The sequence below is a fragment of the Pinus tabuliformis genome, chromosome Q, assembly GCF_031772625.1.
Source record: "Pinus tabuliformis cultivar Carrire ecotype Pingquan chromosome Q, CPIR1, whole genome shotgun sequence".
Taxonomy (NCBI): Eukaryota; Viridiplantae; Streptophyta; class Pinopsida; order Pinales; family Pinaceae; genus Pinus; species Pinus tabuliformis.
The window spans coordinates 109,248,937-109,262,277 of record NC_142296.1 but is presented as its reverse complement, the minus strand read 5'-3'; the positions used below and the strand labels follow the sequence as shown (position 1 = coordinate 109,262,277).

General features: G+C 37.0%; 1 protein-coding gene and 1 long non-coding RNA gene across 7 annotated transcripts in view; one reads left to right on the top strand and one right to left on the bottom strand.

The window, feature by feature from the left end:
- LOC149218463 (uncharacterized) overlaps window positions 1-13,341 on the bottom strand; it is a 277,028-nt gene that overhangs the window by 58,594 nt on the left and 205,093 nt on the right. The window contains exons 3-7 of one of the 5 annotated variants that reach the window (XM_089384070.1): window positions 12,135-12,473; window positions 11,146-11,325; window positions 10,911-10,938; window positions 10,696-10,769; window positions 10,197-10,263 (exon numbers count right to left, since the gene is read on the bottom strand). In XM_089384070.1, coding sequence (XP_089240196.1) covers window positions 10,197-10,263; window positions 10,696-10,769; window positions 10,911-10,938; window positions 11,146-11,325; window positions 12,135-12,473 — 688 coding nt within the window. Of the gene's footprint in view, window positions 1-10,196; window positions 10,264-10,695; window positions 11,326-12,134; window positions 12,474-13,341 lie in introns of all 5 variants that reach the window. The other 4 variants (XM_089384067.1, XM_089384068.1, XM_089384066.1 and 1 more) reach the window with 4 other exon arrangements.
- The window catches only part of LOC149218465 (uncharacterized), an 88,923-nt gene continuing 77,016 nt past the window's right edge, over window positions 1,435-13,341 (top strand). For both annotated transcript variants that reach the window (XR_016249176.1, XR_016249177.1), the window contains exons 1-2: window positions 1,435-3,315; window positions 3,435-3,538. This is a non-coding gene — a long non-coding RNA (uncharacterized LOC149218465). The remainder of the gene's footprint in view (window positions 3,316-3,434; window positions 3,539-13,341) is intronic.

Genomic DNA, 13,341 nt, shown 5'->3' with positions numbered 1-13,341 from the left:
CTTGTAAGTGCTATTTAATGCTATATTTCTGATTTTGGTTAATGTCTAATGCATGGAATCTTGTCTCATGGTTGTTAATGTGCCCTAATTGATGAAACATTGTCCAAACATTGAAGCTATTGGGAAATTTTGCATGTGTTACTCATAGATAATGAATGAATGAATGTTCCTAGAGGATTTTTTGCATCTTATATCCTTGAAACTCCATTAATAATTTCCATTGAAGTACAAATATCTAGAAGTATTGTGTAGCTCCTTCATTTAGGGTAGTGACGCTGCTTCTAGGTCTCCTTGAAGAGCGAGTTGCCATATCAAGGCTATCTTTGACTCCAATTCTCCTAATTGCTAGGCACTAGTCTTAAATCCTTGGTGATCACCCTTAACTTGATAAATCATATTTCTTTTCACCTCTTTTTGTTAAAATTGAAAACTAGGGACAAATCCCACTTTGGGCAGCTCCTTTGAGGAAGATAATTGTGGCAGTGAATTCCTCTTTTCGAGACGACCAAAATAGACCTAAAGAACACCAAATTCGTATAAGGGAAAATATTATTTATTTAAAAGAAATTCTACAAGTCATCACTTTATTAAAGCGGGAAAATTGAAAATTTGAAATTCAAATTTGCCTCCAAGTGTCAAGGACAATTTTTTTTATATATAGGTGTCCTCCATTCTCATTGAGTATCATTGTTTGGGCATAAATTAAAAGGTTTCATCTTTTGTGGAAGCCACAACACAAGGAGGACAGGGCCAAGGTTGCTATGGGTGGTTTGGAGATCTGGTTATGGGTTTTTGATGGGTCCAAAATGCAGCTGAGGTAATCCAAGGCATAACGAAGGAGGGTTTGTATGGCCGTAAGTCTTGTAGTAATTACATGAGGCCTATTGGTCTATTATGGGCTAGTTGGAGGAGTTGTTAGGCCTCACTCCCTCAACAAATCAAGTTACAGGCAGCCGTGACAGGCATCATGTAGAAGTATGCCAGCTGCAGTGATTGGAAACTTTGTTGACAAAATCAGAATGGGCTAACCAGGTTCGAGATCTTCTGTTGTCCAGTATATATCCATTTTGGGTTTATCATAATCAGTTAAGAAGGCTGCTCAAGCTGCTGTGTCTTCAATTGATCTCTGGTTAGGGCAGAATCTGGTTTCTATTGTTTGAAGGGAGAATGGAAGACTTGCCTGGGCTGCCTCCTTGTCATAAATTGTATTTTCTCCTTCTCTTTCTCTGCTAAACATTTGAAGATAATAATAAGAAGATTTGATCAAGGGTTTTCCCCATCTTGGGGTTTTTCCTTGGCTTGAGCCAATCTCGGTGTTCTCTTGTTTTGGCTTGTCTTTTACATATGTTATTTATGTTCTTTCGTCAATTATTGAGATAATAGTTTGTGTGAAACGGAATTAATCTTGGGCACTTACGAATTATTGAAGTAATTGAGCTAAGCAAAGAACATATTTCAAAATTAACATGGAATCAGAGCTAGGTAAGGACAAGCCCAAGTAAGAGTCAAAGAGAAGCAGTCACGATGAGAATCGTCTCTCTCTCTCTTTGTGATTTAGTTCGATGGATCTAAGACTTTGATGGGTTTGAGCTTCGTTGATCTGCTCTTTCATAGGGCTACTCTCTCATGAGGATCTCTCTCACAAGCTACAGGTATTCTGCTCTCCGTCATATGTTCTCGCTCTCTGGCCCGTGCTCTCTGCTCTTTGTATGACCACGTTGTAATGAACTTCCACTCAATTGATATTGCACGTATGCATGGTATGTTCTCTTGAATCGACAGCATAACACGTATGGCACCATCACAATATACTCTTATACTATGATCCTTTATACTATATGGCTCGCATCGCATAGGAAATTCATCTGATCTATACGCTCGGTATGCTACTCTTATTGGCATAATGACACAGTAGTCTCGACGTATGTAAGTAGTTCATCAGCACTTTCGTTTCGGCAATGGTTTCTTCAATGTATAGCATATATGACACAGTAGTCTCAGAACCGTAATATATATGTTTCAGCACTGTATTTTCGGCACTATTGTTGGCACTGTTATGTATGAGTTTTGGCACAATTGTATAGATTGATCTCGGCACAGGATAAGACCCGCGAGCTTTAGATTTTGCTTCCTACAGGAATATTTACCCAAAAAGAAAGAAGGGGGATATTGCTTTGCAGCTGCAGAGGGAGGGGATCGAATCTGTTATTAGAGTCCAGCCCGACGACTACGTCAGATTATCTGATACGATACGCTTACTAGTATTGCCGCGTGAGAAAGCGACATGTGGGCATTCGTATTTTTACCATCGTCCTCGCTTGCTGTGACGCAAGGGGTTTGTTTCCCTTAAGAACTAAGTCGGGAGGGTTTTCTGATATTCAAGGCGTACCCGAGTTGTGTGAGGCGCCTCTATATTTATTTTTGGTTCTTTAAAATATGAGGAGGTTTTTCGGTGTGAATATTGTGTTCGATCACGTCTGTTTTGGGGGATTGTTTCCGCAATTGCTCGAATGGCTTCTAAGCGCATATTGAAAGAATTGAAAGACCTGCAGAGATATCCTCCTATGTTATGCAACGCAACTCTACGAAATCGTACTTGATGATAATGGCTACAAAACTCTCGCATATAATTGCATGGGATTCGATCTCGTAATAACAATTCTCTCATAATCTCGCACGCCTATGAATTCGTTTCCCTATATGGTGCTAGTCAGAACGTAATTTTAAAGAAGGATTGTGTGGTCCAGCTACTGTAGCTTTTTGGCCCCGTGGTAGGGTATCCCTTGGCATATATTTCTGAACACAGATTTGGTGCGGATTGATTATCTGATCTAGGGATTTTCAACAGAAGTTTACTTAGGCCTATGGGAGACGCCTAGTGCACTAATCTTGGAGCGTCTATTAAAAAGCATTCTTATCATTTCTCAAGGATTGTCTAGTTTTTATTTATTTATTTATTTCTGAGGCAGTGTTTAAAGCTTGACATTGAAAACAAAGTTACAAATATTGCTAACAAGACAAGGACAGTGAACCATTGTTGCACAAGACATATTGGCATTTGAAGCAGACATTTCCAAAGGGGATAGGGCCTATCACTCAAAGGAAAATTCAGACAGTCATAGGTATTTGTGATCTCAACAACATTGAGGTACAACAGTGGCAGTTTTCACATCAGCACACTTGAGGATATCAAATTCTGTTGACAATATTAGAGATAGACCACGCAAGCACTAACCAAAGATATCATCCCCATTTTGAGTACAGTTCCAAAACCAAAAGAGACAACAATCTTATATATTGAAGCAAATTTTAGAGGTAAGCTTTCTCTAAAGGTTACAAGAATGTTGTATTTCTCAAAGGATGGTAAATACTTTTTTTTATGAAGGATTACTATGTCTACATCTTGAAATTCAGTACTAAGATCATTTGGACAGGTCCCTCATTAATGCAGTGTCAGGGATATAGGTAATCCCCATTTTGAGTACAGTTCCAAAACCAAAAGAGACAACAATCTTATATATTGAAGCAAATTTTAGAGGTAAGCTTTCTCTAAAGGTTACAAGAATGTTGTATTTCTCAAAGGATGGTAAATACTTTTTTTTATGAAGGATTACTATGTCTACATCTTGAAATTCAGTACTAAGATCATTTGGACAGGTCCCTCATTAATGCAGTGTCAGGGATATAGGTAATATGCGGAAAATAAGTGGCTAGTACCTTTTGTATCAAAGGAGGTTAATCTGATGATGTGAAGCTAAAGTTAGATTGACATCCATAAGAGCAACTGCTAGGGTTTGTCCCTTTAAGGATAAGGATGCCTCTCTAGGGCTTGGTGCGAAAAATATTAGAGTGTGTTTTGAATTCCGTCTGGATAGAACCCTTCCTTAGTGTCTCCTCTAGTGATCCTCAAGTTTTGGTGGATTTCCCATGGTGGAATCTCTAGAAATTTGATGCCCTAGCTATCACACGAAGAGGGAACCCTAGAGGTTAATCCCTCAACTTGGGGATTCTGTCAAGGCATATGCTTTAGTACTTGTTAAAGTAAATCTTATATTGCCTTTTCTCTTGTCTACATTGATCTTGTATGAACTCATATCTCATCATATATATCAACCCTAGGTCTCGTGTAGGCTTTTTTTAAAGGGATTTTTCATGGAAAGTCTTATTAGCTTCTCCAAGAGCTCACACATTTATTGAACCTTTCCATTGAATGAGCCACCTTTCCTCCAAACCTACCATACATACAAATCTATCACAAGTGAGTCAATACTAGGACTCCTCTCATCGGTGAAAATCCGAGAAGAGTAGGGAACTTAGTCTGTGGTGACAATGGGCCTCTATCTCAAGCATTGTTGTGCTCTCTAGATTTTTCCTATTTACATGGCTTGCGAGTTTGTGCAACAACCGTCCCTAAGGCGAGAAATTTCTTCATCCCTTTTCATTACTTATAATGCATATCCTCAAGATCTTTATATTTTTGTTGTGATGCTTTCTTGTTTTGCTGAAGTTTGGCTATTTTTTCTTCTAAATTTTTAATATGTGAATTCTCTTGATCTTCGAACTGTAGTTTCTTGGTTAATTGGATTACATCTTCTTGTAGGAGTGGTGTTGGGTGTTCAACTTGCAAGTTGGATTCTATTTTCTTCAATTCTTTACTAAAATCCGCATGTTGTCGCTCAAGTGTCACCATTAATAGTTTTATCCCTTCATAAAACTTAACATCTCCTTTTGAAGATTGTTTTTGTGTGTCACTTTGATATTCAACTAAAGTAAAAGTTTTGTGACATTTTTCACAGACTCATGACATTTAGAATATCCTTCTGAACAGAAAGGACATTTTGAAAAGAAACCAAGGTTCCTTGTGGACGTCATCTTTTTGCTTTTTCTTCACTTTTTTTATCTCCTTAATTATTCACTTTATATATATATATAGACTTTATAAGAGTACTTAATATATATCACTCCTCTTTTTCTTTTCTTTTTTCTTTTATAAAATTCTATAAACTTACAATTATTTCAATTGCCACTTTAATGATTTTCACTACTCTCATTTTACCTTTAAATTACCCTTGAAAACTTCGATAACCTTTTCTAAAAATCACCTGCCTTTTTAAATTGAATAGAACCTTGAGAATTATTTAATAATTTTATTTTCCTTTACAATTTTGACTTTAATATATCTCCAATATTATTATATAATGTAGTTATTTCCTTGGATAATCCCTTTATCTTTTCTAAAACCTTAGATTATTCAATCAACACAATGATTTAGTTGAATGGATAGTGAGATATTTGATTTGGCAATTTAAGTGTACTCTTTGCTTACAAGAATAGATGGATAAAATGCTCGACTTAATTACAAGTTTAGGTGAGCTTATAGAAAGAGCAGCAGGGTAGCGAATGTCTTCATTATACGTGTGAGACAACACGGAGTGGTGGGAACAAAAAAAATTTCGCAGCAGTCAAGACAGGGATCACGCCGTAGCATCCGCCGTGGACGTGACTGTTTTAAGCACGACGACTGGTCGAGATCGAATGTAGGGATTGGCTGTTGGCGGCGAGTGAGAAGACCACTGCAGGTGGGTGGGGGGAAGCGGTGGATAGAAATCGAACTTAACAGGGGATCCGGCGGTGGCATTGGGAGAGTTGACATCACAACTTGCTGGTTGGTTTGCGGCAGTTCGGATTGGACTGGAAAGGCATTGCGGATGGATTCGGCTAGTCGACTATTGGATTGTCGGCGGACAAGAGGAAAGAGACGGTTGAGTGAAGGATTGTCGGGTGGAGCAGGGAATGATGACAACTTCCTGCAGCAACGTCTGCAAATAGTAACATTTTTTGTTTTCTGTTTATATATATATATATATATATATATATTTTTTTTTAATCCTTTCCTTATATATATTTATAATGTTTTTTTCTTTTGTTTTGTTTTTATGGCCTAAGGCATTTTCCTTTTTTTATAGACTTTTTTAATATATATTTTGACTTTATTTTTTATTTCCTTATATATATGTAATATCTTTTTTGCCAAAGGCCTAACGACGAAAAAGGAGAATCTCCAAAACTGTGTAGCGAAACGCTTCAATCACAACAACAACGAAGTTGAAGGAGGGTTGATGGACAAAGGCCAAGATCGGAGAATGTGGCACTGATACCAATGTTACGAACAAAGTTCGTACACACACGAGTTAAATACTCTAGAACACTCGGAATATGAAGATGTCCATTGAGAATAGAAATATATATTGAATAGTATATAACATAATTCATATGAGATATTATGGTTACAAATGAGGGTCCGCTTATATACCTAGGCAGGTGCCCCTTTTGTTAGTTTTTGTAGCATTGATTGTGTTCTAGCCACGAAATTTGGTAGAGAGGCTAGAATACATGTATTCTCCAAAACCCAGAAATCGTTTATAGAAATTCCACCTAGAGACGATTTAATTAAAATAATTAATCTTTTTTTAATGGTGCCTAAGTCTAAACTTAGGAAAATTGATTAATTAATAGGTATTAATTAAGTCATGGTGAGAATCTTCTAGAAGAAGACATGGATCAAGTTCTAGTTAATCTTAGCCATCGATTATGTTTTAATATTGGTCGTTGATGTCTCAACAAGAGATTATAAGAAGAAATTCGATGGGGGTTGGAGAACACACTTGAGGAGCAAGGAATTCGATATTGCTAGGAAATCGCACTCCAGAGTAGCAAACGTATGTTGCTAGAGGTGATTCAGTAGTTTCGGAGCAGTGAGAGAGGGGCAGGGATAGTAAGGCTGAAAGGAAGTTTTTCTAGTCTGGCGAGTGCATAACAGAGAGACAATGTAATCCATAGAGACGCAACGCAAAGCTTCAGAGGGAGATTCGTATTTTGTTGAGGAGAAGTCGAGATCAGTGGCAGGAGCTAGAGTGGGAGCCCAGAGGGCAAAAGATCAAGTTTCCAGAGTAGCAATTGATCAACAGAGTGAGAGAGATGTTGGTCCAAGCAAGGCTGATGCAGAGGCAACAAGGAGCAGCTCATCTTGAGCTAAGATCAGTGTCAGATCACTGGTGGAAGTGGGATTTTTCTCACTAGACTTCTGTCAGTCATTTTCTTTGTATGGAAAGCTAGATTTGAGCTTCCATAGATTTGTACTCAGATTTACTACTACATAATAATGAAACCCTTAGCTATTGCACCAGTTTTCCCAAGTTGGGTTTTTATGGGGACATTGGTCAAAAAATAACAGTATATTATTGTGTGTCTGCATCTATTCTTCCAGTGTTTTTATTTCTCCCGCAGTGTTGTATTTGTGAAGGCTACAGCGTATATGTTTCGATATTTACCGTAGAAAACTGCAAATAATTCGTTTGATTAATTTAACAAATAGAAGAAACATTATCAATTGTTGTAGTAGGATTCAGGCTCACTGAATTTTCACACCTTCATGAATGGTCATGTCTTTAGAGACATGCCTCTTCAACAACTAATTATAATTTAATTAATTATTATTATGATTATTATTTATTTATATTATTTTTATATATTTTATTCATGACACCTTCCATTAAGTCAATGATAAAAAAACAGGGAGAAGCAAGAAGTAAACATGGTTATGGGGAGGTGTCTTTTCTGGAGTGACTTACCTCTCAGCATCACCAAAAACAATTCATTTTGGCAGCCAATGTGTGATGTCATCGTTGTTGTGGGCCCAGGGTATAAAAGCGCTACATATGAGGAGTTGCAGGGGCGGAGTTGAAGCACTCATGGGAGATCTTGGATGCACATCGATGTCTAATGGATGGGAAGATAAGAAGGGTGGGACCTATCTAGATTTCATGGTACATTGCCCTAAAGGTACCATGTTTATTAAATCAATGGATGCATCAACTCATGTAAAAGATGCAACATTGATATGTGAGTTGTTGGATGGGTTCCTCCAAGAGATTGGTTTGCATAATGTGGTGCAAATCATAATAGGCAGTGCAACTAATTATGTGGCTACTAGTAGGATGCTTATGGACAAGCACCACTCATTGTTTTGGACTCCATGTGCTGCACATTGTATCAATTTGATGCTTGAGGATATGGGGAAACTCTCCTTCATCAAGTGGGCGGTTGATATGGCTAGGGGCATCTCCAAGTTCAAATATAACCATGCTTTTGTTCTTAGCCTCATGAGGAGATGCACAAGAAATAGGGTGTTGTGGCATCTTGCAATCACAAGCTTTTTCCACCAACTTCATTACTCATTAGTCTTTGCCTCAATGTCAGTTTGAGTTGAAACAAATGTTTGTTTGTGATAAGTGGCGTGTTTATACATACAACAGGAAAGAGAATGGGAAAGCCATTGCTAAATTGGTGTACGCTAACTCCATATGGCAAGGAGTCGAAGAAGTGTGCTCAATTAGTGAATCTTTAGTAAAGGTTTTGAGGTTGGTTGATAGTGATAACCCTGCAATGGCTTATCCGTATGAGGCCATGGATAGGGCCAATGAGACTATCCAAGCTTATTATGTGGACAAGGGTACCCTTGGGTTTAATAAACAAATGATGTTATGGAATTTGATTGATAGTAAGTAGCCAGGGATGCTCCATCGATCCATTCATGCGACGACACTTTTCCCCAACTCTACATTTTCCTACAAATGCAACTTTGATTTTGATGACGAGGTGAAGGAAGGGCTCCATTCTTGTCTTCATAGGATGGTACTTGATCCTAAGATTTGCAGCACAATCAATTGTGAAATATTGAGGTATCAAGATGGTACTAGACTATTTGGCTTTGATGATGCTATTCGTGAAAGGGCCACCTGGATGCCACATAAATGACAAGTCATTAGAATTTAGAACATAAATTTTTTAAATTCAATTATGTTTTATTTTGAAATTTAATTATGGTTTCTTTATTTTGTTGTAGATGTTTGGTGGCAAAACAATGGTGCAAGGGCACCAAATTTGCACAAATTTGTTGTTGGAATTCTCAGTTGGCCTATAGCGATTCAGGATGTGAGTGCAATTGGTGTGTATTTGAGAAAATACACTCAAAGAAGCACAACAGGTTAGAACTTTGAACTTCAACTGAGCAATTACATTTATTGTAATTTATGAGCCTCGTGAGTCAAGACTCAAGACTCATTAAATTTTTTATGACTCTTACAAGTTGGAGTTCTCATGTCTCAATGCTTTGATGTATGTCCATTACAATCTTTGACTATGGATGAAGAAAATGGAGAAAAGTTAGAAGACCAAATGTGGATGCCATTTCTTAAGACACTATTGATTTATTGTCTAAGTGGAGGGTGGAGTATGAGGTTCCCATCATGGAGTCACTTGCATGGTTAGAGGAGGAACAAGTACAATACTAGGAGGGGTAGAATGTGCCAACATCAGCACCACCGTCTATAGATATTGATGAGAATAGTTTTATACCCATCAGTAATCATCCAACATTTGGTGCAGTTGCTGTTAGGCCTGGCAAACAGCCCATCATCTTTTCCCATAAAAGGGGGGAGAGGGCATTGATCTCAAATAGCTAACAGCTAGTTTTGTTTCTTTTGTCATTGTACATATAACTCATGATGATGAAAACATTTATATATGTGAAGCTATTTTGTATTGGTTCTCCACTTTTGAGACCTTGATTGGACAGCTATTAGTGTATAGCAGGATTTCATATTGACTTTGATGTATCAATTTTATTTGACATCCACTACATCATATATATTCGTGCTTTCTCCATATTTATGTGCCAATGTGTTTATTTAGTGTTGTTGTTGCTTTATATGTTTAGAATTTTGAAACAAATGAATATATTTTGAAATTTTTAATGTTTGTTGTGGTTTTTTTTTTTTTTTTTTTTTTTTTTTTTTTTTTTGCCAATTTTTTTGCCCTTGTTTCCAAAAAGATGTTTTCTGGACCCTCGCCAATTTTTTGCTGATGCCCAATTTTTCAACACTGCAGTTCTAACATCTTCGACAAAATTAGAAACAAATACAGAGTTTGCAGCATCTACAATTTGATCATGTTTTAGAAAATACAACCCTGCACCCAATAGAGATGACTTAAGTGCTTAAATTTTGGCTTCTTTTCTTTTCTTTTCTTTTTTGCACTTTGTAGTGGTATCACACAGCAATCGTCAAAGTACACAATATGCTTTGTCATTGTAACCTGGTATTTTAGTGTTAAGAAAATCATAGATGTTTACATACCATCAATTTCACAAGCCATATCTGTTGACAAATCTTCAGGTGCAGAATCTTCATTTTCTCTGTTATTCTGCATCCAAATATACTAGGTGAGTAGGGCAAACTCCTATCCATTGTGCAACCAAAGAACATCAAAACTCAAGACATAATCTACAGAAATGCAAACAATCCTATTGATACATCCCACACTTCACCAATTTGGTAAGCGAAACAATGGCAACAATTAAAGTTGCCCCAAACTTGACAACAAAGCTGCTGACATTTCAAAGCCACAAGAATGTGGCTGTGGTAGGTGAAATGGGCGTGTCAGATAGAAGATGTGGGAAAAACAATGACAACAATTAAAGTTTCCCCAAACCTGATAGAAAAGCTGCTGACATTTCCCAGCCACAAGAATGTGGCTGTGGTAGGTGAAATAGATATCGCAGATAGAAGATTATCAAGTCTTTAAGAATCAGAAGCGTCCATTTTGGACTGACTAAAACTTTCATCAAACAAATACCTTTTCATTTATTTTTCTCTCGTGTGAATCACATTTCTGCCCATCAGATCGATCAAAGTGCAGTTGCTGCGTTTCTGGACCACATGTAGAACCATTGTTACCATCATACATATCATTTGATGTATTTTGCAATTTTCGCACACTCAAATCTTTTTCATATCTTTCTTCAGAATCTTCCATTTTATGGAGTTGCAAACAAACTCTTGCAGCTGTACCATCAAATAAAAATCCTCGTTGGTGACCCTGCAACATCGAACTATGAGAGCTTATTTGGATTCCAGTTCCCCCACGATCAAGTGAGCTATTAGGTACCTCCCATAAACCAGAATCATGATGCTCCATCTCCTCTATGGAAGGCATTAGACTCTTGAGTTTTATACAACCTCCATTCAAAATATCAGCAAATACATCACCAAGGGAAGAATGATATGCCTTAGAGTTATTGTAAACCTGGGAGGCAGCAAATGACATTTCCTCTAGCATCCTTTCTTCTTCAAAAAATGTGTCTAAATATCCATTTTGAACTTCGTAGCGGAAAAAGCTTAGATCAACTGGAATTTGTGGAAACTCACTTTCATCGAGACATGCAGATTCACACTGCATCCTTGGATTGTCTAGCACAGCATCAAACTGAAAAAAGATAAAGATAACTTTCACAAGCTGTAACATAAATAGAGTTTAGAATTTATCTGATACAGTATAACTAGTAGACACAATAAAGCAGGAAAGTTACATTGAAGCAATGTGAATGCCAATAGCTAACTAAATAAAGAAATTGGAACGTAAATCAATTCATGCTGCTCAAAGGTAAAATCCAACAAGTCAAATGGGTAAAATCATACACCCTGCCTCAAAACCGTAAGGGAAAAAGGTCAGGATATGGGTTTGATTAACCGTCCTTAAAAGACCTCAAAAAAGAAACTAGAACTCCTTTCACAAAATATAAATTAGAAAGAATAAAGCAGCAAGTATATATGTAAGAAATGTGAATGCCACTAGGTATTTTTGCATGAAGAAAAAATTGGAATGTCAATAAATTTAGGCTGCTCAAATGTAAAATTCAATACGTCAAGTCGGTAAAAATTAAAATAATACTCTGGTTCAAACAGGTATGAACAAAGATAACGATGTCGGTGTGATAAACCTGTTTCAAAGTTAAAGACCTCATCCACACAGACTAAAAATTATTTCGATTATATATATGAAGTAGGGTCTGGTAAAACTACACTGGATTTGTGGACATTTGAGCTTAAAGGGAAATACTGCAGAATTCATTTTGTTTTAATATCACAGACTCAAGACATAAATTCAGCAAAACTTTGGACAAAGCCAGTCAATTTGCATGCTCCACCAAAAACTATTGTAAATGATCTAAACAAGATCTAAGCATACACCAAACAATCAACATTTGGAAAAGCAAGAGAGAACCAACAACAAACCTGTGTGTTAATTGTGTCCTTGTTAGGTGCTACACATGAAGAGTTTGAATTAGAGTCATCCAGAAATATGTCCAACCATGTATTAAGTGTGGCATTATCTCCAGTTGTATCATTTAAAATCTTCAATGAGAATTTTGGTGTTAAACTTGAAATTGCATCAACCGATTCCACTGGCTTTGACCGATCTTCTGAGTGCACTTCAATGTCACCAAAGTGATAAGGTGAGGGATCTTTCTTTGTAAGAGATAAATCATCCTTCTCAACTGGTGCTGTGTACTGTTCTCCATTTTTTGCCCCAAGTTCACTCTTCTTGAAAACATGACATAAGACAAAAGAATTCTGCAAAACAATAGCAAATTAGATCAATAGATACTTCAAGGACTGCTGATAGCTGTAGTTCCACTCCTATTCATAAATAGTACTGATTCAAAGGACTTACATAACTTTCAGATTCTAACAGGAGTGAAAAACACACACACTAAATCAGGGAGGTCAACCAGTGTTATAAGAACTGGACCAGACTGGACTGAATGGGCCAGTCGGACAGTCCAACTGTTTTCTGAGGGAAAACCGGTCCGAACCACTGTCACCAACCAGAAAAAAGCTATTTTGGTACCAAACTGGCCGGTTCTGTACATAATCAGCCGGTTTCATACAATACTACCAATGACCCTAAAAAACAATAATTTATGAATGGGGCAGCCTAGTATTTGACCTTATTGCCCTACTAATGCTATGCAATTAATGGTAATGTTACATTCTTAAAGTAAAATTATCATCCTTTTACTTAATTATTTCAAGATGTTTGAGAGTGGTTCCAACCTCATTGGATTTCATATGGAGAAAGTAGAATTTTAGATCCCACTCAAAATCCAACAGACTTTAACAGTTTTCAGGATTAAAAGATTGGGGGGATTGCAATGTTTCCATTGAAGTCTGTCATGTATCAGGGTATGGAAGTAGCATTTAATCAAGAGCACCAAGCCCTCAATGTACCTCAATGTTGGTGGCATTGACATTTGAACTCCTTTGTCATGACCCTAGTAAAAATGTACCCATCACACAAACAAAATCTCAATTTGACATGTTAAGCTTTTTCTATCTTGTTTTAATGTTTAAATGACATTGATGATGGAGATCTCAACATAGGAAATGATTTTGATGATATGTAGGTATTTTTTGTAGCATTATTTTTTTCTTTGAAACT